This window comes from Notothenia coriiceps, unplaced genomic scaffold, assembly GCF_000735185.1.
Source record: "Notothenia coriiceps isolate Sejong01 unplaced genomic scaffold, NC01 NC01_scaffold00000289, whole genome shotgun sequence".
In the NCBI taxonomy this organism is placed as follows: domain Eukaryota; kingdom Metazoa; phylum Chordata; class Actinopteri; order Perciformes; family Nototheniidae; genus Notothenia; species Notothenia coriiceps.
In genome coordinates, this window is record NW_011332990.1 from 1 (window position 1) to 27,438 (window position 27,438).

At 38.5% G+C, this 27,438-nt stretch overlaps 3 protein-coding genes across 3 annotated transcripts; 1 reads left to right on the plus strand and 2 right to left on the minus strand.

Annotated features, from left to right (window-relative positions):
* Positions 1-228: 228 nt before the first annotated feature.
* On the plus strand, positions 229-7,456 carry cyp24a1 (cytochrome P450, family 24, subfamily A, polypeptide 1). Its single transcript, XM_010795247.1, has 12 exons — positions 229-486; positions 578-768; positions 861-954; positions 1,039-1,132; positions 1,604-1,695; positions 2,046-2,157; positions 3,685-3,830; positions 4,341-4,507; positions 5,645-5,723; positions 6,019-6,216; positions 6,347-6,458; positions 7,311-7,456. Exons 1-11 carry the CDS (start codon positions 229-231, stop codon positions 6,455-6,457), a joined length of 1,542 nt encoding a protein of 513 aa, XP_010793549.1. The 3' UTR covers position 6,458; positions 7,311-7,456.
* Positions 7,457-7,898: 442 nt separating this feature from the next.
* Positions 7,899-10,867, minus strand: manbal (mannosidase beta like). The gene is made up of 3 exons (XM_010795364.1): positions 10,688-10,867; positions 9,715-9,913; positions 7,899-8,326 (listed from the first exon to the last, which is right to left on the minus strand). The coding sequence occupies exons 2-3, from the start codon at positions 9,862-9,864 to the stop codon at positions 8,216-8,218; spliced, it is 261 nt and encodes an 86-aa protein (XP_010793666.1). The 5' UTR covers positions 9,865-9,913; positions 10,688-10,867; the 3' UTR covers positions 7,899-8,215.
* A 515-nt stretch (positions 10,868-11,382) lies between these two features.
* Positions 11,383-22,470, minus strand: LOC104966255 (nuclear factor of activated T cells 2). Its single transcript, XM_010795474.1, has 10 exons — positions 22,151-22,470; positions 20,363-21,317; positions 19,769-19,940; positions 18,702-18,904; positions 17,700-17,872; positions 17,266-17,406; positions 15,458-15,513; positions 15,015-15,147; positions 14,015-14,629; positions 11,383-11,782 (listed from the first exon to the last, which is right to left on the minus strand). The coding sequence occupies exons 1-10, from the start codon at positions 22,275-22,277 to the stop codon at positions 11,736-11,738; spliced, it is 2,622 nt and encodes an 873-aa protein (XP_010793776.1). The 5' UTR covers positions 22,278-22,470; the 3' UTR covers positions 11,383-11,735.
* Positions 22,471-27,438: the final 4,968 nt, after the last annotated feature.

A 27,438-nucleotide genomic window follows, 5' to 3' on the forward strand; every position in this document is an offset into this window, starting at 1 on the left:
GACTTCCTCGGTCTATCAGGGGTCATGCGGACCTCCCAACGTGGATAAATGAAAGGTGGGCTCGATGTTGGACCGGCCTCTGATTGGTTCAGTGCATGGCAGGAATACACACTCTCAGGGTATATATAGTGCGGTAAGGTGTGATACTTCCAAGAAACGAGAAACCTCCAAGATTATAAAGAAGAGCTACAGTTGAACATTTAAAGAGAAATAATAATCGATTTGAGGATGAGGGCTCAAATCCAAAAAGTTCCTCAGATTGTTGAGTTCCTGAAAAAGAAGTCTGTCGGACTACAGCACTTCAAGCCCACATCCTCAGTGTGCGTGCTGGAGGAGAAGGATGCTGTGGAGGCTGTGCGCTGCCCTCACGCTGCCTCCAGGGCGCACAGCCTGGACGCGATCCCGGGACCTACCAAGTGGCCGTTCGTCGGCAGCATGTTCGAACTGCATCGGAAAGGAGGTCTGAACAGGCAACACGAGGCACTGGTACAGTAAAACTAACAACTTGACAACATATTTTCTACAATAATTGCGCGTTTTTAAACGCCATGTTGACTCATTAAAAAATATATTTCAGGTTGATTATCATAAGCAATATGGGAAGATTTTCCGGATGAAGCTGGGCTTTTTTGATTCGGTGAACATCAGCTCACCTTGCCTGCTGGAGTCGCTTTACAGGAAGGAGGGCAAGTACCCGCAGAGACTGGAGATCAAACCGTGGACAGCATACAGAGATCTGAGAGACGAGGCGTACGGACTGCTCCTTCTGTAAGTACACTTTTCATTTCTTCATATAGAAATGTGTCCGTAAATTGTCGGATTAAAGTGCGCAAAGGTTTTAAAGCTGTTTGTGTTTGCAGGGAGGGGAAAGACTGGCAGAGGGTCAGGAGCGTTTTCCAGCAGAAACTCATGAAACCCACAGAGGTAGTGAAGCTTGACCGCAAAATAAATGAGGTAAGAGGCTTTAAATACCATAATGTGTATTTTATATGTGTTTATATGATCGATTACTGACGGCTTGTGTCTGTAAATGTACAGGTGTTGATGGACTTCATGGGGAGAATTGGAAAAATAAACGTCAATGGAAGGATTAAAGACCTTTACTTCGAGCTAAACAAATGGTCGTTTGAGAGTAAGTTATACTTTTCTTACTCAATATTTTTTATCATCAGTTATTTGGTGCTTATAATTGTCTCGATCCTATGATTAGTATATACAATCTGTAAAAAAAAATAGCCGAAGAAAATGGTTAAAAGTGTCTTTAAATGTCCAAAAATGTTAAGCGTGCTTCCACATAAGTAAAGATAACAATCTTCACTTAAGCATAAGGAACATGATTGAAAATAATTAATGTAGCCTATAAAACATTTTTTAATCAGCTTTACAGCTCTTTATATTGTTTGCCCATATTTTAAGAATGCATGCTAAAATAGTTTTATACATAAGCCATGCTATTTTCATTACCTCTATCTTTGAAAAACAAATGTAGGCTATATGACAAAGTTGTATGTAGTTTGAAATATTTAATTGAAAACCCTTCCTGATTCTACATTCAGCTCAGGTTCTAAATCTTACTTGTTTGTAACTTTTCTTCATCGTTCAGCCATCTGCCTCGTCCTCTACGACAACAGATTTGGTCTCTTGAAGAAGGAAGTCAACGAGGAGGCTATGAACTTCATCACCGCCGTGAAAACAGTGAGTTCTCCTGTTGTTTGTTCCTGCAGGGTGTACTTTAGGAGAGGACACCTCTGATACTCTGAGGTGCAGAAACAGCGTAGTTCATCAGGTTCACCTCACACACAGGTCAGCCAGTTTCTGACAGAAACAGCGTAGTTCATCAGGTTCACCTCACACACAGGTCAGCCAGTTTCTGACTGTATTTACTGGGATTGATTTACCTTGGCAATCCGATATCAGGAATTGATACAGGCAAAGAGGTCTCACTCACGGGGGAAAGAAGAAACAACCCTGATTAAGATTGCATCAAAGTCTTTTGAGTGAGTGGACGATGATTGGATTTAACGCCTCTTTGTGTTTCTCTGTAGATGATGAGCACGTTTGGCATGATGATGGTCACACCGGTGAAGCTCCACAAGAGCCTCAACACCAAAAGATGGCAGGTCCACACCAAAGCATGGGACCGCATCTTCAGCACAGGTACGCACAGTGGTGAAGAAAGAATTCAGATCCTTTAATTAGTTAAAAGTACTAATTCTACACTGTACAAATACTCCATAGAAAGTAAAAGTCCTGCTTTGAGAATTGTACCTTTGTCAAGGTAAATTCAATCAGGGAAATGTACTTAAAGTGTTAAAAGTAAAACTAGTCCCTTACATCAAATGTAAAAAAAAAGAAAAGAAAGAACATCTTTGCATTTGAAAGGCTGGAACTGTAAAATGTTTTTCACAAAACAAAATACATTTTTTTATTGTTCCAGCGGTACTTAAATGCAATAAGTTCTTCATATGATTTGTGTGTAAAGTAAGTAATTTAAAATTTAAATTTAGTGCATTAAACAATGTTATATTTTCTTTTGAGATATAGTGTAGTAGAGGTATAAAATAGAGAGAAATTACTCAGGTAGAGTCCAAGTGGCTTACATTTGTACTTAACTTGATATAAACTACTTAGTCACTGCCACTTGGTACACACACATGAATACTATACACTACGCAATCACACAAACACTCAGATTTCTTAAAGTAGTATTTCAGTTTGATTTCACTGCTGCAAAACAGTTTGATCTTGTTTCCCGTCAGAGGATGGATAGAGGAACAGAGGGAATTTGAGCTGAGTGCCTCACTGTTTATGTGCACTTGGCACTCTTTGCAGCCACAGTCGTAGTAAACCGCATGACCTGAGAGGACGAAACCAGCCAAATAGTTGTAGTAGCAGGTGGAGGGAGGGCAGGGCGGGGAGGGAGAAGGTGATGCCGGTAGTGCTGTTTATTTGAATGTGACGACTTCTCACACACATAAAGACACTTTCCCGACATTTGGTAGCTACAATAAACTACCCAGGGGAAAAAAACACTTCTGGGCTGTGCGAGATCAAGTGAGGTCAATTTTCTTTTAGTGTTTTAGTAAAAACAAACTGTCAGTCAGACTTTAAGTACATTTGTTTTTGTGTCATGTTATTTGCCCAGCACTTATATGCTCATGTGTCTCATGGACAGTCAGGAATCGTAGAAGAACAAAAATAGAAAGACATCATATGGATCCGACCTAGGCTCCTAAAAGCGGACATTTGATTTCACACGTCACACATTCTGACACGCTCACATAGAGTGTAATGCATGAAACCTTAAGTGGACAGTTATATCCCAAAGAAAAATACATATGTGGACATGACTTCGTCCTGAAAAATTGCAACAAAGGTGGGACATGTCACTACAATCATATTAGCTGATCTTTGAAATAGGACAAAAACTTCCCTTTAGACCTTAAAAATAACATTTCTTGTCAAGAAAAAAGGAAAACTGAAGATATTCTTAAAATGATGTAAAGCAGAGAAAAGAAGCAAGTCCTCAAGTCAATCCGATTAATGATGAATCAGAAACTGTTTCAGCTCTCGTTGTTAGCTATACAAGTATCAAGGTCATCACACTCATCACCATTTAACAAATGCAAGATTAAGTTAAATGAGAGTATGATTACATATTTTCGTTGTTTTGTGTTTCCTCAGCCAAAGTCTACATCGACAGGAGGCTGAAGAACAACTCCGCCAGAGCTCCTGAGGACCTGATCGGCGACATCTTACACCAAAGCAATCTCTCTAAGAAGGAGCTGTACGCCGCCATCACAGAGCTGCAGATCGGAGGAGTGGAGACGGTGAGCAACAAAGACACACTTAACTTTAGGAATAGTTTGGTAAAATACGCGTTGAATCACCTTTTTGCTGAGAGTTAGATGTGAAGTTCGATATTAGATAAAAGAGAGGTATCAATCTTCTCTTATTTCTCTCAGCAAGAAAGACATTTAACCTAATTCTCCATACTGTCAACATATCTCTGCCTATTACTGCTTTTGGTTTATTACACCTTATACTCTTAAAGAAAATAGCTGTATATTTATCACTTAGCTTAACCTTTTGAACGTTTTACCTTTCGCCTGTTTTCCTTCCTGGAGGGAAAGGGTGAAAAAAACTGTTCAGCCTCAAAAACAAACAGGTGCTGCAGTTACAGTGCTTAAAAAGAGCAAAGTAAATGTGTTGTGGATGTAACTGAGGAGCCTTTGAACATTCCTCAGCTCCCTCCAGGACCCCACTGAGGAATGCACTTAGAGTAGCTGTCTCACTTAGTGACATCTCTGCCTCTCTCTCCGTCTGTTTATGTTTCTCAGACTGCCAACGCTATGCTGTGGGCTATTTTCAACCTGTCACGTAACCCAGGTGCCCAGAGGAAGTTGTTCGAGGAGATCAGAGAGGTGGTGGCTCCCGACCAGGACCCGTGTGGCGAGCACATCAAGAACATGCCATACCTCAAGGCCTGCCTCAAAGAGTCCATGAGGTACAGCAACAAGAGGGTCATGTTGGGGGGAGTAAAACAGCAACATGAAGCTCCTGATGATTCTACAGCTACATTATGGGATTGAAATAGCAGGCCATGAACTGCAGTGACTTCTAAAAGCAGTCCAAGTAGTGTCATGGAGGCCTATTTTTTCACACACAATAATTACTCCTATTACAGTATTTTTTTGAGCAGCAATAGGAATATATGCAGATATTAATATATCTTTAATAATACACATAGGATAATATCATGCGAAAAATCCTGGTTTAGTTAAAACAGACTTTCTTTCCAACTCCCTATACTTCCTCCCCAAATAAAGATGCAAAACTCACATTAAGTAAAGTTTATAGGGAATTTGACTGATACTGTTATTCATTTATAATGTGATATTGATATTTTTGATAATACATTTATATTATAACATATACATATAATTATGTAATGTAAATCTGATATTGTGACAGGCCTAATGGGATAAATCATGATGGAGATCTTGATACAAAATGTTAAAGTTGTTGAAATTATGATACGATATGACAGACACACAAGCAATGCAGCACAGTTAAAACACACAACTATCGAAGATCATACGAGATATAACATTCTGCACATACCGAGGTGAAACAGCTCAAGTTTAAAATAGTTAGAGCTGCATGTAACGTGACATAATATCCACAGATAAATCGGGTCCGATCGGGCATGCAGGCTGCATCACGGTTTCCCTCAGTACCACGGAGATTAAGAGGCGAAACTCTCACACATGACTGCCTCAAAAACATACTGGGGCATGACCAGCCTCAGGCAGGCATCCCAGCCTAAACCTTGCGGTCACGTTCAAGTCACTTCCTATCCCCCCCAGAAGCCTCACTTCTTCTCATGCAGTCACAAATTGCCAAACATGTAATTTAAGGCTAATGCCAGAACCGCAGCACACAGGGATGTGCTGAGATTTAATCTGCAGTCAGGGATCATATACATTATATGATCCCTGACTGCAGATTAAATCTCAGCACATCCCGCACTGTGAAAACCATTTAGAGAAGTTTAGCTCTCGTTAAACAGCTTACATATGTGTGTCATGCTACACCAGCGTCACTGAGACTGTATTCCCATGCATTTTTTTTTCTCTTCCAGGTTATCACCATCAGTCCCATTCACCAGCAGGACTATGGACAAAGACACTGTGTTGGGAGATTATGCTATTCCCAAAGGGGTAAGTGGCTTAGTTCTTGTTACCATACACTTGACAGGAGTTTACATTTCACTCTCCTCGTGTACTGTACAAAGTCTAAATGGAGAATATGCAACTTAACTAACTGCATGGTAGATTTAAAGTAACAAGGTATTTATTCTACTTTATTTATATCAACTTTGCTATCCATTTTATTTATCTTTAATTGATTTAGTAAAAATGTTCTTGACCTTTGCTCTAACATTGTACAGTTCTGATTTAGCAAGCCTATAATACAATATCTATAAATAATTGGTATATTTTTCATCTGTTACAGACAATTGTAATGATAAACAGCCACGCAATGGGCACAAACGAGGAATACTTTGAGGAAGGGAAGCGGTTCAAACCTGAGCGCTGGCTGCGGGAGAACAACAACATCCACCCCTTCGCCCACATCCCCTTCGGCATCGGGAAGAGGATGTGCATCGGCAGGCGGCTCGCAGAGCTGCAGCTACAGCTGGCCATGTGCTGGGTAAGATAAAGCTCAGTTCAGGCCACAGTTTGTTTCACTGCAGACTGTTTTTTTTGGTTTTGTATCCATGTCTCTTTTTATCCAAGTTTTCATCTACTAATCAAATCAAACTCTTGTTTCTTTCTTATAGTTGGTCAAAGAATATGAGATTGTGGCAACAGATAATGAGCCACTCAACGTGATCCACTCAGGAGTTTTGGTTCCCGAAAGAGAACTTCCTGTTGCCTTCATCAAGAGATAATGTGAGTAGATCTCTCTACCTTGATCTCCATCTGTCTAAACCATTTATTTGGTATTTTAGTAAATATGCTGATTATCTTTTGTTACCAAGAGTTAGATGAGACAATTGATAACACTCTTAAAACTGTCTTTTAAACATGAAGCTACAGCCAGTTAGCCTAGCTTAGCACAAAGTCAGGAACGTGCTGTATATAAGGGACAAGTTTGCCTTCATGGCTTTCTGCCCAAATCTGATCAAGATCTTTTCTTAACATCCTTAGTTTTATTACCTAAACCTTTGGTGGTTTCTGTCAGAAAGCACTGAAAGAAACTTTGTTTCATGTACACTTGAAACCTCCGTTTGTCAAATAAAGCACCTCTTACACTCAATAATTAAGACACCAGATCTATTTCTGATAATCTGATCCAAAATCCGATGTGTGCATGTAAATGAAATCCCAAAGTTTCCTCCAGATGGAGTTTCTTCTCATCACTAAGTAATACTCGCACTTCTATTGGCTAGCGCTCCAACACATTGTAAGTGATAGGCTAAGGGGTGGGACATTTCTAAGCGCTTGATCAATCACAACGGAGCTGGGCAGCTAACCAGTCAGTGCAGACTGGGCTCTGGTTTCAGACAGAGGGTAAAAAGAGGTGCTGCAGCACAGGCAGGATGAGAAATATAAAGACCTCTTTGAACATTAAAGCATGTAAACATGTCACAGTAGAGACAAAATACAAATATGAACCTGAAAATCACCATAATGAGCTTTAAACTCTGGTATGTATGTGATATTTTCTCAATAACTGTAAATGGACTCAAACTTTGGGGTATTCACACATCATTAAATATTTATTTTCCTCTCTGCCCTCAGGCTCCATATTCAACTCGTGTGGACGTAGTGACAGGAAAATGATACCTCTGTTGCCATGGCACTGATGATCCAGTGACTCCCTGTATAGATGAGAGTAACAAATGCGTCACTTCCGGGCAAAAATAACGGCTCCGCCCACTTTTGGGGGAAACCAATGCTGTCAGTTGAAGTTTTTGCCAATCCGATCAGAAATGTAAGAAAACCGGAGATTTTTGGATATTCAAAGAGCCCGATTCCAATGGCCAGACAGGCAAACAATTGCATTAAGCCATTAGAAATTTTCTAATGGCTTAATGCAATTGTTTGCCTGTCTGGCCATTGGAATCGGGCTCTTTGAATATCCAAAAATCTCCGGTTTTCTTACATTTCTGATCGGATNGAATATCAAGTAAACCTTTAAAAGAGAAAAATAACAAGTTAAATATACCTTACCTGTAGTTGAACAGGCTATTGTGGGGCCAAGTCTGTAGCTTTGACAGGAAGTCATGAAGCATTCTGTCATACGAAGTGAGTTAATATAAAAACAATTATCTGATTCTGACTCATTTGACCAAATGGAAATGTTGCAATTAATATAAACAGCGGAAGTGAATGACTACAGAGTGGATTTATTTTTCTGTTGAAATCCAAATCCAATTCAATCAATGATATTTATTATAAAATACAATTGCAAAACAAATATGAAGCTGCATAAACACGCCATGACTATTGCTCCTTTTAATACTGTTGTCAATATAAAGGTCAAGGTGTCTCAAATTAAATGTAGACATGTTTAATGTTGTAAATATAACATTAGTGTTTCATATTCCTGTAGTGATAATTGTAACCGTTTAATGTTGATTGACGGATGTCGACAAACACACGCATTCACACAAACCTTAACACATGCACACACGCGGCACTATCTATCGCTTCTTCTTGCTCTCTTTCTTTGGTTTCTGCCGAAGCTGCGGGGTCAGTCCTTTAGGTTTCTTCAGCTGTTCGGTGGCCTTGCCATCAGTGAACTCAGTCTCTTCCTGTTGAGCAAACACAACACGCATTAACCACCCTGTTATTTAAAAAGTAAATCCTCTGAGTCACCTTAAATATGGTCTAGGACACATGACTGCTTGATCACATGATTAGATAACTGTGTTTTTGTTTTGAATATGTATTTGGATGGTGTGTTTGTTAGCTGACACTCTCACATAGGGAATTTGCCAAAACACTATTTTCAAGTACATTTTGTACTTTTTGAGTCTGTGTTTCATACAACAAACTTTAGATGGGGGCTGAGTCTTATACATTTAAGTATTCCAGTGCTTCATTGCTCCAGATACCTCAGACTATGTGTTAACAAGTGAATGGAATTGTTATAGGCAGTTCCCTGAATTTATGGAGCAATAATAATAATTAAATGAATAATAATAATAAACTGAGTATAGCTTCCTTCATAAAGAAATGCTAAATGCTTTACAATATGGAAAACAGACACAGAATGTACATAAAAACAATGGGAGGATGCCAAATAATTTAAACAAATATAAGATAATATTAGTAGAATTAGATTGAAAAAATAGATTACATAGAATGCACGTCATAAAAATTTAAATTAAATGTAGTTGAAATTATTCAAAAAATCTATATTAGCAAGATGCACATGAATAAAAACTGCATCAAAAGGCCTTCTTCAGCTGTCGTCCACTTTGTTGTTATCTCTTCTTTTCTTTTCTACGTTGGTGGTGGAGAATTTTATGGATAAAACTCAGAAACGCACACAAGCCAAACAAATCCAGACGTGTTTCCCCCTGTCAGCACTGTTTCTGTCTTTGTATGGCAAGGCAGACTGACAGCAGGCTGCTGTAGAGGATGAAATGGCGACATACTGTGGACAGTAATGAGAGCATCTGAAAATAGAATTATGAGACTGTGGGTTTAAATGCTCTTGTCTATAAATAATCTCTCCTGACAGTTCAAAGTAAGGAGATCGTGGCAGAAGCCCTTAGTGGCCCTGTGTTCATGGACATTTAAAAATAAGATATTCTGCACTACTCTTTATAACTGATGTCTGTTTTTTCTGAGGACTGAATAATAACAATCTGCAAGATTTCTTACACAAAATTGTGTAATTGCAGAGCTTTGAGATCTGTCAAGCAAGATAGGAGAAAAAGTTGTTCATTTAAAAAAATAAAATAATCAAAAATCCTGGCTGTTCTATCTGCAGCTGCTCCATGCTGCACATGTTTCTGATTGTGCAATGTTTTACATCAGATTTAGAATCATATTTCATCCCTATTCAACAGACCATTTTAATAGGTTAAATTGAAAGAAATCAGCAGAATGTAGATGTGACATTTTGGTATCAACTGCAACATTTGTTTCATGTGAATCCCCTATTCCTCCCAATTTCTTGGTGTCTACTCACATATTCATGTCCCTTGGATGTGGGGAAGATGACAGCGAGGATGCAGATGAGCTGGAAGATGGCGCCCAGAAACAGCCCATAGCGCAGGAGGCTCTCTAGAAAGGTGGGTTCAGGGACCTCTGGAGGGGACAGGTCCACTTCTGCAGACATAATGCTGATGATGGTCTGTTTGGTTATTTTTCCGTGCACCAACCTATCTCTGCAAACAACAGGAACACGGTTAGCAACAAGATCTATTCTTCAATTATTATTAAGTACATGACAAGGCAAATTAACATGTCTTATTCACTAAAGACTTTCTGACACAGGGTGAGCAAGATCAATACTAATTACAACTTTTCATTAAAAAAAACAGCGCTCTTCAAATTAACGTAAATATATTTAGTAGTTCAAATCAAAGTCAGTGCTTTTCTTCAGTGACTTATGAGATTTAACTTATTCTTCCAGTAGTTCAAATATAGTTTTAGTCTTAAGTATATAAATGTATACTTCCCCCAGTAACAGCACAATATTAATAACAAACCCTCCTTGTATTCAATGGAATCCTATGTAGGCATTTTATGTACATATGCTTATTGATTTTACCAAGCCAAATAATCATATCTGTCATAAACATAGATTTGATGCAAAACTGCCACAGAACGAGAGAGACCCTAGCAGGCAGATTAACAACATGTCAGTAATTCCTAAACGATGAGGGTTTCATGGCTCCCAGACAAGATTAAGAGGTGCTCGCCTGTCTCGTATTGTATCCACAACCACACTATAAACACTGAATTGTAACAAAAGCGTGGAAATGTGAATCAAACGATGTTCTGTGCTCTCATTGCATCACGCTGATAAAACAAAACGTTACTGTACATTGGAGGCTAATGTAAATAGACTCTGCAACGAATGATTTACAACGTAGCACAGCAGTGTGGTTACATTATTAAAACCATGAAGACAGTAGTGTGTGGAAGAAGAAGCTCACCAGTAACAAGAACACTTCACTCTCCTTCAGCCGTTACAGGGATGTTAACTTCAATATCAGGGCACAAATGTTAGTAAAGCTGTAAAGAAAAAGATGCACACAAAAGAGAGGAAAAGGAATTCACCAAGCGGTAGTGACGTAACAAGTCTGTGAGCCACATCCGAACCGGGGAATGATTGTTTTGAAAATGTCGCCCTCTAGCGTTTTTATAAAAACAAATATCTCTTTCACTATTTAAGATAACATTTTCAAAACATAAAGATAGGCTTCGTAAAAAAGGTTTTATGGTATTTATATCTTAGAGCTGTAGCTACTAGCCATCGTCACCAGGGGTGGGATGCAACTTAGCATTTGCTCAAGTTCTAGCCTAGGCCTACCTAAGTTTCAAAGTAGAGGTACTCTTTCCGTTTTGTAAGAACCCACTACATCTGAGTGGTAAACATTGTCAGATTACAATTGTTATAATGTCTGTCTAGTAAAAGCCATGTATCTCCAAATTTGAATTGAATGACTAACCCCAACCTAACCCTTACATTTTGGTGTTAAGCCAAATAATCATACTTAAAAAATGTTTACACTTGATAAATCTTATATTGTATTAACTTTATAATGGTGTCTGATGTATGACTTCCACACAAGAAAAGCTATTTCAAAGACAAAGACATTTGCTATCAGGGAAAAAAACAAAAATTGTGTTAGTTTAGAATATTTTATTTATTATTCAGTTTATTCCAGATCTTACTTCATTGAATACACACTGATTCATACAAACAGATTTCACTTTATATAAAATATTTTAGACATGTTTAAAAAGAGCAATTGTACAATTATATGAATAAAGACAAGTCAAACAACATAAAAGAAAGACACAATAGATAAAACAGTATGGGGCTAAAGAGTCTAAAGTCATTGTAATAGTTTAGATTGTTTGGCTTAAATGTCAGCCACCAATAAAGATTTTTCTTTGATAACTAATACATGCTTTCCTCAAGGACACTCATTTTATGCTTGATCTGAAGAACATCATGGCGGCTGCAGGCCTCCAGGTTCACTCTCCATTGTGTCCTCTCATGTCTCTGCGTATGATGTCATTCACTGTAAAACATTACAGACAGGGGTGAGCGACTTTCTTATTTACAACCATGCTTACATAAATTAAGACAAGATGCTTATTTTATGTAGCTTGTACATGAATCACTATTTTTGACTCTTGACATTTGCACTGCGTTGTTTGGTATGCACCAGATTACCAAAAAAACATTATTTTATGGGCAAGACTACTTCGAAATAAAACTGTTTCTAATTTCAATAATCATTTGTTTTATGGTTAAAGCCCCTGTTGGCGGATATTAAAATTATGATTGTTTGTGAAACATAAGAGACTATTCCAGTCAAAATTGGTGTCACCTAATTCATCCTCAAGTCACTTGTTCTACTTAGTGGAAGCTCTTGGGATAAAGTGATCTACATCAATTTGTTTTTAATAGTACCAGCAGTGGTCGCCAAAGTCAAATATATCAAAGAGTATAGATAGTGATGAGTAAAGGAAAGGAAACGAGGGAGAGAGGGCGGCAAACGTTCCCCCTTTGAACTTGCATGTGATGTGTGATTAAGGCCACCAGAAATGTTCTAAATGAATGTATGCATCAGTCCAATGATGACTTGCAGTCCTTGAAGTAATGAAGTATTTCCCACTAGATCAGTTATTTTTTTTCAAGTAATGTTGAAAGAATAACATTTTATCAATAGGATCTCATAATAAATACAAATTACTATAAATAATAACATATCCATTTGCTGCTGACGTGTGGTAAAACAGATTGTTGTAGCTGCTAAAACTTTCATGTCGGTATCAGGCAACAGAACAAAGGACATTGCTGGTTCTTTTTTTCCGTTTCACCACAGGTGTGTGCATGTATTTGCCTATTCAGTAAACTTCCTGTTTCTGCCTTCCATCACAGAGGTGTAAACAGAGACTTTGCTCTACACAGCAAATAAGGCCAGGGTACATAACTTCATGGTGGTGTTGTTTCTTCCCCCTTTTCATCCTCAAATACATCAAAATTCATAACCAAGTTATATTTGATTTATTTCAACATGAGCATGAAGATTCTACAAGAGCAGTGAGTGTTATTCGGTTGTGTGAGTGATTCTGAAAGAGACAGGAAATTGGATAGAAAAGCCCAACACAAACCACAATGCAGGATTTGAAAGCGTACAGCTGCAATGTGCTTGTATGCGTTTGCAGTCCGGACCACAATTACTCATATTCTGCCATTTAGTATTTTGTTGACGCAATTGTTGCAGTACTGTATCTTTAAGAACTCAGCTAAATATTTTTCAAGGAAACAATAAAAGCTGAAGCGGAGATAGAAACAGATCCTTCTGCATTCAAATAGACTGCACTCAGAAGGAATCAGAGTTTCTGACTGATTGAGAGATTATGTAACTGTGGTGCTCAAGTTGGACTTGTTTTAGCAGGGAAAGCACATGTGTGACTGCTAACTCTCTGATCTATAGTGTTTAGATGCCTGTGACAGTACACCAGCATGCACGATAACCATTCATTGTATTAATAATGTATTGTAATGTAATTGTAATGTAAAGTATCCAAATTGAATTCAGCCATTATTCATTTAACTACTTAAAGATATGCTTTACTATTGGAATGAGTCAAAAGGCCTTCCTTGGAAAGGGCCTATTATTCTCCATACTGGATACACAAACTAAAAAGGCCTGTGATTTGGTTCTGGTAAAAAATGTGATGTGTTCTTCCTTTGCCCATGCTTCATAATCAAGTTTGATGGATATCAGGGTAGTAGTTATTCCGTATTTATTAACACTAATAGCACTAGTACATACAGTACATAAAGGCTCACTAATTAAGGTTGAGGTATGTTTGAAACGAACCAGTTCATATAACCTGTTGTTTAAACATTTTAGTTTTTCAGAACAATCACAATCAAAAGTGTGTCGAATCTGTCGATTAACCCGGTCCCTAAGGATAGGGACAAGATAAAAAAAAATTAAGATTCAAGATTCAAAGGTTTATTATCATAACATATACAGAACTACGGTGTAATTATGTAATGTACTATGAAACAGTTTGATCGCATGTTCCTCAACAGTGCAATTTACAAGACAAAACAAAATAAATATTTAAAAAACCTATACAAATAGTGCAAGCTAAGGTGTTAAATAGTCTTATGGCCTGTGGGATAAAAGCACCTCAAAGGTATTCGTTGTGTTGCACTCATTTGTACACACAAAACGTGAGGATGAAACGTAATTTGGTAAAGAATGACATTATGCAATAAAAACACTCACCATCCTCCAGGTAAGCATAGCGGAGGTTCTCCTGTTTGACGGTGACCCTCTCTGGGGCTCCTTCCTCATGGTTCCTCATGGTCAGAGACTCCACTCGGCCTCCAGCCTTCCCTTGGACAGGGCCTTGGATGTATCTTGATGGTGGAGACTTCCCCAGTGGTAGCGCCGTCTGCACAAAACTCTGATGTCTTGACACAAAACAGGCCTCGTATGAATCACCAACTTGAGGACCTTCATCAAGTTTGCCCACAGCGGTTCTGGCACCCACACAGGGGCTGGGAGTGGAGGCAGCGTGGGACGCTACCGGGGAACTACCAAGGAGGATGGGACCACTCCCGCTGTAACGTTGGTTTGCAGAGTGGTACAGCCCAGGGTTGTTGACCAAAGAACCGTAATAGAGTGGCTGTTCGTCCAGGGGATCTGGGACTACAACATGGGCTCTCGGGTCTGCAGTTGTTAGATGGTACATTGTTGGGGAAACATTCAAGGCTTGAAGGCTGCTCTCCTGCTCCAGCTGATGGTAGAGTGACTTCATTGACAGGCCAGTGAGGGGCTGATTGTCTGAGTAACCATACATATTCAGCTGGTAGTCATCCAGCGGTTCTGCTTTAATGGCTAGAACAAAAGAAACAAAGGTGAACCATCAATGTAGGTCTATCGTTATCTGGTTACAGAAACCAAAACAGGCTATTTGTTTCCTCTTTAGAGCAAGTGAGAGTCATACCCCTACGCAAAAACCTGAGCTGTGGCTGCAGTTTAATGACTGACTCATCTCTTGTGTTTTCTGATTTCTTGTAAAATTGTATACCAAGATCATACCAAGAAGCAAGTAGCTGATTTTGACTGACTTTAATAATATAGCAGTTGTATCTAAGCTGTTTAAAGTTGAGCTATTTCCTGGGCACTGTTGACAATTTTGTCACCATCCCATTTCTTCAACATTCAAGGTACCCCTCTTTTTCCAGTATAGACAGATCTGAGACGGTCGGCAGATATTTACCTATCCCCGGAGTGTAGATTAAGTGCTGAGGCTGACTGCGTTTCTTCTTCCCGTTGATCACGTAGAAGTTGACTTTTGCTGGGTGGGAAATGGTCCGATTTCGGAACGGAGGGACCTCAACAAACAGCATGTTCTAGATGAGGATTCAGCACAGAAAAGATGATCACGTGTCAGATAAACTGTCATGTTGAAACAGAGAGGCGGCTGATGCCCCAATTCTCTTGCTTTTGTGTTTAGGATCAAGATCAGTATCAGAAATGAAAAACTCTTTCGAAATGTTAAAAGTAGCACATTGCCTGTGGTGACATGTTTTGCTTTCTGTTTATGTGGATTTGTAAGAGATGCCGTTGATTTGATGATTAAATATATATATACTGTATATACAAATTCACACAATTGGACATGTAAAATGATGCGTATTCCTTATAACATGTGTGACTCACAGCTTGTGTTTTGTCTCTGTCCACATTGGCCTCCATCTCCCAGATTTGCTGCCCATCTGAAAACAGAGGGCAGATGGAGTTTAAAACGATAGTTTGATATTTTTACGAGAATAATATAAGAAGGTGAGAAATATAAGAAATATGTAGCTGCAGACAGCAGAATGTTTGCTTAGCATAAACACTGGAAACAGGGAGAAACAGCTATCCTAGCTCACACGCAAATAAAACAAATACTTATTCAACCAGAAACTTGATTAATTATGGCACAATACACATTATTTAAAATGCAATATTCCGAAAATACCTGGATGTCCTGCAAATCGTGGTTTAATAGGGTTTCTGGGATTTAAAAGGTCCATGGTAGGCTAATTTTGTTACTTTTGGTAAGTGTTTCCCCTGTTTCCTTTCCAGCCTCTGTGATAAGCTAAGCTAATACCTGCTTGCTGTAGCCTTATTTTTGCATGTTCTTATCCCTGAATGAAAGCAAAAGGGCACATTTCCTACAATATCTGACTATTAATATTGCTACTATACTGTATATAAAAATAAGAATTTGCAGGAATTACGATAACGCCAGTCCTTTTTAAAATGTGATTATGTGAGCACATTTTCACGCAGACAGCAGAAAGCGGAAATCAGGTTTCTCTTTTCGGCCTGGCTTAGTGTTTCATTCACATCTCAATTTCTACCTTTTGATTCTGTTTTCTACCCACGCTCTGAACTAAACACACACAAAGCCTCTGCTCTGGTTCTGAATCTTTATCAGTCTCTCTAACCACATCCTGTTGCATGAAACCCCGCGCAACAGGGAGGCTTTACATGCAGTCAACTGTACCCATCCTGCTTTTAAACCATGTAACCCAATGTGAAAATGTTGTGTGGGCAGGTGCAGCGGTGACAAGGTGAGACATTTCCATTTAGAAATAAATACAAAGTTGTCCCTTGCCAGTAAAACAATAAAAGTTTTAAAAAGTGGGTGGCTCATTTTGTGGGGGCTGAAGGAAGATGTGCGTCACTTGAATTGAATGTTGCCCAGGCGATATGCAAATACTCTGAAAATACAAACATGACATGCTGGATATGCTCGAGCAGGACATTTGGAGTGTTGTTGCACAAAATAATCAAAGACTAATCATAGTAACCTTTCTCCGTCTATCAACATAAAAGAAGAACTCTAGATCAACATATACATCAAGAGTTTTTATAATAACTTTGAAGAACAATTAAACATTTTTGGAACTTATTTGCTATCTTGCTTCAAATTAAATGTGAAGATTGGGGGCTAACATGGCTCAGTCACAAAAAACTATTGAGATGAATGAACGAGTCATTTCTGCTTTTTATAGTGATAAACATACACTATTGTATTTGTTTATTAACATATGTGCTATTTGTCAGATTTCTAGCCATTTTCTTTGTTCAGAGCATGGGTGACATCATAAAAAACGGCAGGTAAAAACTGAGGTGGGCATGAAGCACTAAACCAAGCATAAAAGAGAAACCGGCCTTGCATGATCTGTGTGTAAATATGTAGTAATGTAGGCCTAATTACATTTAAAATGAATAAACATAGCCTTATTTCTAAAAAATTAACTTTTTTATATAGAGTAGCATCAGAAAGGATTAGATACTGGGGGAAATGTTGCTGTAGCTTAACATTTGTGCAGCCATGAGAGTGTTATCAATCTTCTCATCCAACTATTGGCAAGAAAGTGAATTCTAACTATTCTCTCGGGTGAAATATTATCTTTTTTATCTTTAATACCTAGTAAAGCCTTTTAGAAGCAGTACGGAGGCTAAAACTTCACCTTGTGTTTTCTCAGAGAAGATCACTCTGGAGTCGGATGTGAAATTCTGTCCAGTAAGGACCATTTGTTGCCCTCCGTGTACCGAGCATCGGTCCAGGTCCTGCCTCTCCACTGCAGGGAGCTCCTGAGCAGAGCGCTGGGCTGAGGAAACAGGAAGAGACAGCGTTATCAGAAACCACAGGGAGATCAGAAAACATCTAGAGGAAACATCTTTAGGGCAGGTGGCCACTAAAATATATTATAATTCAATTCCAGAATTGCAATATTGACTATCATAGCCTGGTAAGCATTCTCGTAAAAGACAATAGAAGGTATGTTTGAGGTGGTTTGATAAGGCATTAGTATAGTAGTGCAAATTAATATTGCAATATTAGATGTCATTGCCAAGTGATAGGAAGCAAAATGAATCTTATGAGGAATGAAACCCTCCTTACAGCATTCAATAGGTTGAGAGGCAGCTTGAAGAGACACGAGCTGGCCTCCAGGTTGAGGAATGTGGACACGGAACACCAAACGCACGCGTGTGTTTTTTCGTCCAATGTCCGTCTCACCGTTCCTTAGTTCAATGTCGGCGTTTCTCAACTTAAGGATTCCGACACAGTCAATCCTGTAAAATATAAGAAAAAGACTGATAAAACACAAGTTAATCAAAGCAGGGCTGTGAACACCCAGTGTCTTTCTTGGAAAAACACTCTCTGGCACACAGGAAGTGATGCACTTGAATTTTCAGTCAGTGGCAACTGCAATTTCTTTGGAGCATAAATAAATGTGTAGCTAGAATGAACAAAATTTCCCCCATGAGTGAGAATAGTAAGAGAAGAACCATTAGCACAAATACTTTTTTTTTAGCAGTACATCTAAAGAAAACAGATGACACAGCCACGTCAACTCAGTCTTATGTATCTCCGCATCTGTATCTATGGGAGAGGAAATGCAAAAACACCACAGACGTGACTGCAGATTACTTAAAGGAGCACTTCACGGCAAAATAAATATTGAGTATTTTTCGCCTTACTTGTTTTTAACGTGAGACAAAGACATTGATCATAGAGATTTCTGCCTTCTCTAGATTATAATGGAACTAAATGTGGTGATTGCAAACAACTTTTGAAAAACTCAAAAAGAATAGATGTATGCTTCCTTCTGTGTGGTGATACGGTTGACAAGTATAGTATGGTAGTCAACACAACTCACAACTGTGGATTAGCTTGGATTTCTCTGAATGAAGACAATGATATTGTTTTTCAAATGTATTCTTTTGCCCTTGAGCACCAAAAGCAGAGTGCCATCTACTTCCATTATATTCGAGAGTAGGCAGAAATCTCTAAGGATGATACCGCCAACACTCTGCAACTCCCACCAACAGCATCTGTTCCATAAATACATCTTACGGTAAGAGTAAAAACTGCTATGTAAAATTGTGGGGTGATACTCACACTACACCCATGTGGTTCTTTGGCTCCAGAGGAATCTCCAACACTTTGGTCCCGTTCATCGTCCTCTCCATGCTGGGTGTGGTGACGGTCTTCCCGGTGATACGGTGCACCTGATAGAAGGCGTGAGGTTTGAGGATCCTCTCGTCTGCTGTTCCTATGAAGACCTGCAGGCCCAGTGGAGCTGTGCCTTCGTACCCGCAGAGCTAGTAAGGGCAACAAAGGCGATTAAATGCTTGCTTCACACTGAATTAAATTAACTACAATATAATTAACCTCCATGGTTGCTGTAAACAAATTCAGATGGCACAATAAATCTTGTTCAACCCTAACCCTTACCCTGTGAGGAGGATTTCACTGGTCACTGTCTAACTGGCATGTCAAGAACACTGATTTGCATAGGGCGTTTTAGCAACCGTACCTAATCATTTTTCCTTGTGGGAGTAGTAATGTGAGGCTCTTTCATTCATTTGCATGGCTGTTTGCTTTCATAAACACAACATTATCCGGGAAATACCGTCGTCAATTAAATCTCTCCTGCTGCACTACAAGTCCTGCATTCAAAACTTTTCAAAAAGCATGTTATCAGCAATATGTACTCAAAGTATCAAAAGTAGAAGCCCTCATTCTGTGGGAAAATGTTATCTATCAATGTTTTACTAATGATGTTGTTAATATTACTGCTGCATTAATGTTTACCCGTAGATGTTAAATGTTTTAAACATTTTCTACATCTTTTCGTTCTGTTGGATGGTTTAACCTACGGCAAAGTCGGTTTAAAAAAAAAAAAAGGTTAACTTTTCATGAGCTCAGAAACACAGCCCTGTTTCAGCTTTGTGACAACGTCCCGCTGATCCAAGAGGGTTTTAAAAAAAAAAAAAGGGTATTAGGGTAAAGATTTTTGTACTCATAAAAGGAACCATTCACCCTCAGTTAATAAGAAGAAACACTTTTTTTTACTTCTCACCAGTACATTAAAAGGTTTAGAGTCGCATAAAATGAAAATACTATAGTTCTTGAGTTAAACATTGTTGTTACATTCCACCAAAGCCCACACCCAGGGGGAGCACCTGAACTTCCGGATGACCTCCGTTAGGCGTCTTCACAGCTCCACGGCTCCCCTCAGTCTCATAGTGAGCCCTGTGGTGAGATCTGGGTTCTTGCTGGATAAGAAGCTCGTATTGACCCGACTGGCTGGGCAACGGCCACTCCAAAGACGGGAGTGGAGCCACTGAGAGACCACTGGGGAAAAGATAGACAGAAAAAAGCAATAAGAGGGGAAACTGAAAAGAAAAAACAATAACGATATTCCAAAATGTTACCTTAAACCACAAAATATACTATCATGTATGATGTATATTGTAATCTGCAAGATAAGATAAACCAAATAAGTTCAGAGACATAACTTCTCTGTAAGTTATAGGAAAGGACAGATAACACTAACAAAGAATTGCTAACAAAGCACTTATATACTAATAAAGGACTGGCTTATCTAAAGCCAGTTGAGTAGCACTTGAAATGTTTTGGCTCTATGAAAGCCTGATGTACTTATATGATTCTGTTTTCTTCTAGTTTGTATCTTCTTGGTCGAATGAACTTATTGTAAGTCGCTTTGGATAAAAGTGTCAGCTAAATGCAATGTAATGTAATGTAATGTAACACACCCGAAGGCTCCTTGGTGAACTGGATGAGGAGCCCACACAGCTGGCAGCATATAGAAAGTTTCAGACTTGACTTCAGCTCCTGCCCTGCTTATCCTCTCCTGCTCAATGGCCCAGTCATACCTCTCTCCATACACACAGTCCTGTCTCTGGGCCTGCCCATGTACATCTCGCACCGCTGAGAAGGGCATGGCTCTGGGTGGACAGGAGCTGAGGCTGTTCAGCATCTCCTCCAATCCTGAGGAGGAGGTCTGAGCCTGGGGGTAGTAGGACGCCTGCTGCTCATGGGGAGAAGGGATGGGACTGGGACTCCTCGAGCGCTGCTTAACAGGAGTGCCTCCCCGACAGGAATGAGCCTGGTCATAGGATCTCTTTCCATGTGGCGAAACAGAGCGGGAACGCTGGTGGGGGAGTGATGAGGCGGTGCGGTGCTGCTGAGGTTGGAGAAAGGTCTCGTCTGTGATGCTGTTGCGAGGCGAGGCTCCAGGAGAGGAGTGGGCAGAAGAATTGTGGATGCCCTGGATAACCGTACAGAGCTCCAAGCTGGACAAACCTATTCCACAGCCTACCCCATTGGAAGGGGAGACGCAGGGTGAAGCCGAAGGAGAGTATGCCTCTGCAGGCCAGCCAGAGGAGGAGTTGCTGCTGGCAGGGCTCACACACTCCCTGTAGGCCCCAAGAGCTTTGGTGCCAAGGCTGGGCTCCAGGGTCTGAGAGCTGAAAGAGTCGCCTGACGGAGTGATCTCAATCCTAGGACTGGGAGCAGGGATGTTCGCCAGTCTTGATGCCAGCCCCAGGGAGTCAATCACAGCCTCAGACAGGTCTTCTGTTGTGGGGCTGTGGGAGGAGAGTTCTGGACAAGGGTCTTGCTGGCTGGAGCTGGAGATGTAGGCAGTGTGAGGGTCGACCACCAGCAGAGGAGGCTGGTTGTTGTTTTGAAGGAGAGCCCTTGAGTCATCTGTCAAAAATGAGATAAGGAATTAATTTCTAAAAGGCTAGGCTACTAGTTTCCTGATATTAGGTATAAGTAATGGAGAAATTGTTCAAACATTTAGCCTGACTCCAACGTTTGTTTTTATTACGACTACTGACGAACCTAAATACTTACAGTCTAATCCTATATAAAAAATAACGATATCCATCTTCAATATTGATTTATCAATAACAGTAGTTTATAGTGTTCGGCTATAACATTTGTAACAGACTTTGGGAATTGATGAATTACTAATTTTGTGTGAGTTGATCTGAAAGGGCTGTTGGGTTAACTCAAACCAAAAAGTTTGGGAACCACTGTTTTGAGATATTGTTCTACATGCCATAATATTGTTCATCTGTTAAATTACCTTATTACATATGATTATAAATAATGACAGAAACGCCCATGCATCATGTTGTACAGTGAAGCTCAAGCATCCAAGTAAAGTAACAACAATGAAGACTGAATTTAGAAGGAATTGTGTTTGCTCCATTAAACGGTGATATTGACAATACAATGCAATGCAACTTTTCTGTATTTTCTCAAATAGAGAGAAGGGTTTTAATGATGTATCCGAGTTAAAAATGACCGTGAATGAGGAAGATTAGAGGAGTACAATAACATCAGTACCTGACAGCTAAGTACCCACTGATGGATATCCGAAATCTTTACTTGACTCCAACCTCAACATAAAATGTATCTTTCTTTACACGTTCACAATATAAAAAAAACTAAGAAAAAAATAATAATTGGAAAGTATATTCTACGGAAAGTCACGTTAAAGCATACTGCATATGCTAGTAAGGATTACACACCTTTATCACTGACAGGAAAGTCTTCCCCAGGTGGATTGTAGAGAAACAGGTCGGAGAAGTCCAGCTCCTCCTGGCTGATGTCTTGTTCCAGGCCATCGGTGAAGCCCAATCCCCCAGAAGTCATCATGTAAATCTTACACACGTTAACTTTAGTAATAACTGTCAGACTCGCCAAATAACCTAAACTAGCCCTTACGCATGAGCAAACATAAAAAAACACACACACTATAACAGTTGTTTTCCTTGTTCTAAGATATACGTTTAAAACATTACGCAGCTGCTTTAATAAAACCTTCGACAACGCGACAAGAAAAAAGACGCTTCCTGTTACTGCTGATGGTGACAAGCTGACAGAAGGTGCAGACTTGTGTGTGTGTGTGTGTGTGTGTGTGTGCTCCTCATTTCCTCCTGTGATAGTAAAGTAGAGTCACAGGAGTTGTAAAAGAGGGTAAACACAACTAGTATGACATTAGACAGTAACACATGATTAGATGTATATTTGGTTATCATTCGCAATAAGTACATACATAAACTGTTAAAACAAATTAATGGTTTTAAATTAAATCAAAATGCAGTGAAGGCACCTTTTGTCCACTAGATGGTGGTATTGAAGCTAATTTCTCAGCTCTGGCACTGCACTCAGTGGCAACATCTGGTTCATATGGCGCTGGACAGAGCCAATCACGGAACGGCTGCTCTCCGAACCCGCCCCCCTCACCGTGCTGATTGACCGTGGACCTGTGGCGATGTGCATTAGAGCTGTTCAGAGTAAGTAACAACACTAAAATGTAATATTTATATTTTTCTGTTTGATAGTCATAAAACATGTATTTACAACCGTCGCTTTTTCGTCAACGTTTACATTACGCCATATGGCAAATTCAGTCTGCATACAGCTAGCAAGCCGGCATTGCTAACGCTAAAGTTTGTTAAATAAACGTTAACTTATGCTATTAATCATGTCTGCACTTTGACTCACAGTCATCAATAAATAATTGATGAACATATTTATCTATAATCATCAATTGCCACAAATCAGAAAACATCAAGAACTTTAGTTTTTAAGTAATTATCATATAGATTCATAACATTCTTGCATCTTTTTGTTATAGCTTGACAGAGCGGCATTTGTTTTACTTACTTTATATAGTTAGTAGTCCATTGGCTACACACCAACAAATAAATCTGACAAGTGGTCAGATTTCTTTTTTGTTTCACAAAAGAAGAAAAAAACACAGTCCTGTGATATCTTTCTTTACTGTTTCAATTGTTTTCATTTTGCTTCTCATTCCATTTAATAAAATGAAATATATGCTCCTATTCATTACTAAATGTCATAACATTTGTAATCTTGAGTAACTTCTGTGTACATTAACAGTAAACTATACCGTGTAACCCGCCATTTTCTGTTCTAACTCTGGAACAACCTCCCTGAGGAGATCAGACTTGTGAGCTCCTTATCCCTTTGAAATCCCTCTTTAAAACATATTTTCACAAGTGTGCTTTCACAGGGTTTGTGTCCTGAATTCACATTTATAAGCCAAGTCACTTCTTAATAGCTTCATAAGGCATTCACTTAAATGTAATGATTTCTTATTATTAGTATGTGTATTGAATAAACTTTGCCTGGAATAATCACTGAAGTGGACTTGTTACAAGAGATTCATCTTCACTGCATTATTCACAGTGCTGGTTAAATTGAACACATTGATTACTCAATCAAGGCTCTATAGCTCAGAACTAAAAACCAGTGGTCATGGTTTAATACTGACTGGGGCCTACTGTATGCATGATCAGTTACGTCAACTACCTGCATTTAGATGAACATATAAATTACGCTGCTCAGAAAACTCAGTTGCACTATAGACTGTAGATTTGCACAACTTCTGTCTCTACAGTTTGGTATATGTGATGTCAAACCCCAGTTAAAGTAGACATACACTATCGTTGCTGCATAAGAGGTATTTTAATATTATAGCTGATTGAAGTTAACTTATACCAACTATTTCATTTATACACCATTGGGTAGTTCAGGTAAATATTGAATATATCTTAGAAACAATGTCCCAATTTGGGTTCAGTGATTAGCACTGTCAGTAGTTATTTATTGAATTTTTTGTCACACAGCAGTCCACAGGCAATTCAAAAACAATAAAAAAACAACCATAATCCCATATCAGCATCCCACATCACCAGACGAGGGCCATAATAGCACAACCGATTTGGTGAAATAAACACTAATTGTACACAAATTGGTGTTGGCATAGATTTTCAACTCCACATGTCTACGTCATTTGAGACTCAACATTTGTTTTCCAATGTGATGAAGCACCAACTCCTAACCCTTGTTTTGTTAAGAAAGGTCGACATTTATTCAGTCTTCTTTATTCCCTTTGAGTTTATCATATCCATTAACAGAGGCAAATAAACATACTACACTTTTAAATTAAGTTTAGCTCTTTCAAATATATTAAAAAACATACTGTCATAAAAGCCATTTCAATAATCTGAGTTTCAGGCCTTTGGTGATTTAAGAGTGAGCGTGCAGTACTCCTTATATGATGTCTTTTAAGTAGACGGTGTCCCAGATGTTAGCAGTTAAATTATGTGATGTAATGGTACATTATTCAACTTAATATACTAAACAATTAATTGATGCTTTACCGGTATTGTAAAGTTGGAAAAACCAAGTGTATTTGTTTGTTAACCTTGGTAACCCTTATTCTAGGGAGTACACCTGAAGGCAAGCTGTTATTCTTTATGAGAGAATGGGATTTTACATGTTTTAAATCGAAGCACCTTTACAGTTGGTATGTGTTTTTAAACAGTACCTTTAGTGTTGTGAGCATGCTACCCTTCACCTTAATTCACCTCACCTCATTTAACCCCACCTCAATTCACCTCCACCAACCTCACCTTACTTCACCTTATGTCAGCCATGTCGGAAGTCATTTAAGTAAACATGGAGACGGCGGATGATCTGCACCGTTCCAATGCAACACTTTAATTACCAGCACTGGTATTTTTATAAAAGGCAGCCTGTTTCTTTTGCCAGGAACAATGTCAGTTATGTTGCCTGAGGCTAGTTTGTGTGTACAGAGGATATACAACCTGATAATCTATCTCCAAGATTAAGCCATAGTGAATTAGATTTGAAGTTTAAGAGTTCCTAAACATGTCCATCCAGTACAAATATCTGTCTATTAGCTTGAGAAATTGTTGCCTGGTATTCTTTAACGAATTGTCAGATGTGTTGCTTCATACAAAATCAAACTTTATTTAAAATGTGGTGTTTAAAAAGTCGTCGATGTTGATAGGAGGAGAATATAATTAATTCAATTGTTTTTATTATTATTGTATGTTCATATTTTGTTAAGACATTTCGGCCTGCATCAAACATTTTCGGGAATATTTAGATTGTGTATCTGTTTAATGACAACATAACAGACATTGAGACAGAGCTGGACCCTTTGAGGTAAGGAGAATTCCAGATGAGTAATCTATTCCTATGTTGAAATGTTGAAAACATCTTAGTGCAAGGGAGAGAACACTGTTATCTTTATAATGTTATTTTATTATGTTATATTCCAAAAGTTCATGGTGACTGTTTTATGAAAAGCTTAGAAAACTCATCACTTATTTTCAATAGATAAATCTTTCAATATAAAATGAAGTTAAACTTGTCTTGCCTTTTTTCTGGTTTCAAGACACATGCTTGTTTATAAAACGTTTTTTATCATATGTAACAAGTTTATTTAAGTGGAAAATTATTTTTAAATTATTGTTTTACCACCAGATTTTCATCACATTAAAAAAAAAGAAGTCTAACCATTTAGCAAAATTACCTTATGTGAAGTAAACTTTTTATTCCAGTGTTAAAGAAAAAGATAAGAAAGACACTTTTAATGTCAACTCCTGCACACTTAAGATTTTCATGCCTGAAAATCTTAAACTCACAATTTGTCCACATTGAGACCAGAACTTGGTCACCAGCAGACATGTCTTCATTTTAAGAGTCACAAGAAGCTACACAGAAAAACATTACGCTAACCACATGTGACCGTTAAACGTCCTTTGAAGGTATTTAATCAAACTTTGGTTCTTTATCTGAAAAGGATTTAGATTTATTTGATGTGAAAAATTACAGATTAACTAGAATTATCCTTAGTTCAACCCAGCATCAGATTGAATTCTAAAGAAAACAGAGCTTGTCTAATAAAGAAAACAGGCATGCAGACCTGGGCAGGAAACATAAGCGTTTTACATATTTATTTAGCTCTGTACTCAAGCTGTAAAAAGTCTAATCGCCAACCAAGTCTTGGAAATGCACCAAAATAAACACAGGTTGATACATTTATGCATGTATTTTATTTCAGTGAACAAAATATGTCTCTACATAAAACAATGTACAATATTACAATATCATAATAGTACGTTATATACACAATGAAAAATAAACAAAGTGATCTATATATATTTATTTAAATGTATATAGGCGATATATATATATATATATATATAAGTTATTAAACAAGGAAAAGTAATAGTTATACATTTACATACACAGCTGCTTGGTACAACATTTAATTTGTACAAAAATTGTATTTTGGTCAGTTATCATCAGTCACAAGTAATTGTTTTAAATAAGTTTGAGGTATGTATGGCATGATTACATTTATAATAATTTCTGTGTCTTTCGTTTCTATTTACAGGGCAGCAATAGATGAGAGTAACACCTACGTCACTTCCGGGCAAAAATTACGGCCCCGCCCAATTTTGAAAACAACGCTGTCATTTGAATGGCGGTCAATACAAATTCTGAAGTTTTTGCCCATCCGATCAATTTTTTTTGAAAACAGTGGATTTTTGGATCTTCAAAGAGCTCGATTACGATGGCCAGTCAGGCAAACAATTACATTCGATCATTGGTAATCGACAATCGGTCTTGATATATGGTTAAATTAAAATCAGTAGGCGAGGCTCTAATTTCTCCAACTGTTACTCTCATGAGTAATGCGAAACATAATAGTTTTATCATGCCAAAAAGCTGCTGTGTCGTTTATTGCACCTCAAACATTATAACAAATCCAGAGTTACGTGTTTCTGTACTTCCTCTAAGAAGAAAGGACAGTAACAGAAGATCTCTGTGGCTTCAGGCTCGATCGCCATTCAAATGACAGCCGTTGTTTCCCCCAAAAGTGGGCGGGGCCGTAAAGTGACGTAGATGTTACTCTCATCTATGAAAATCGATAGCCTACTGCTATATTTAACCATATATCGAGCCCGAT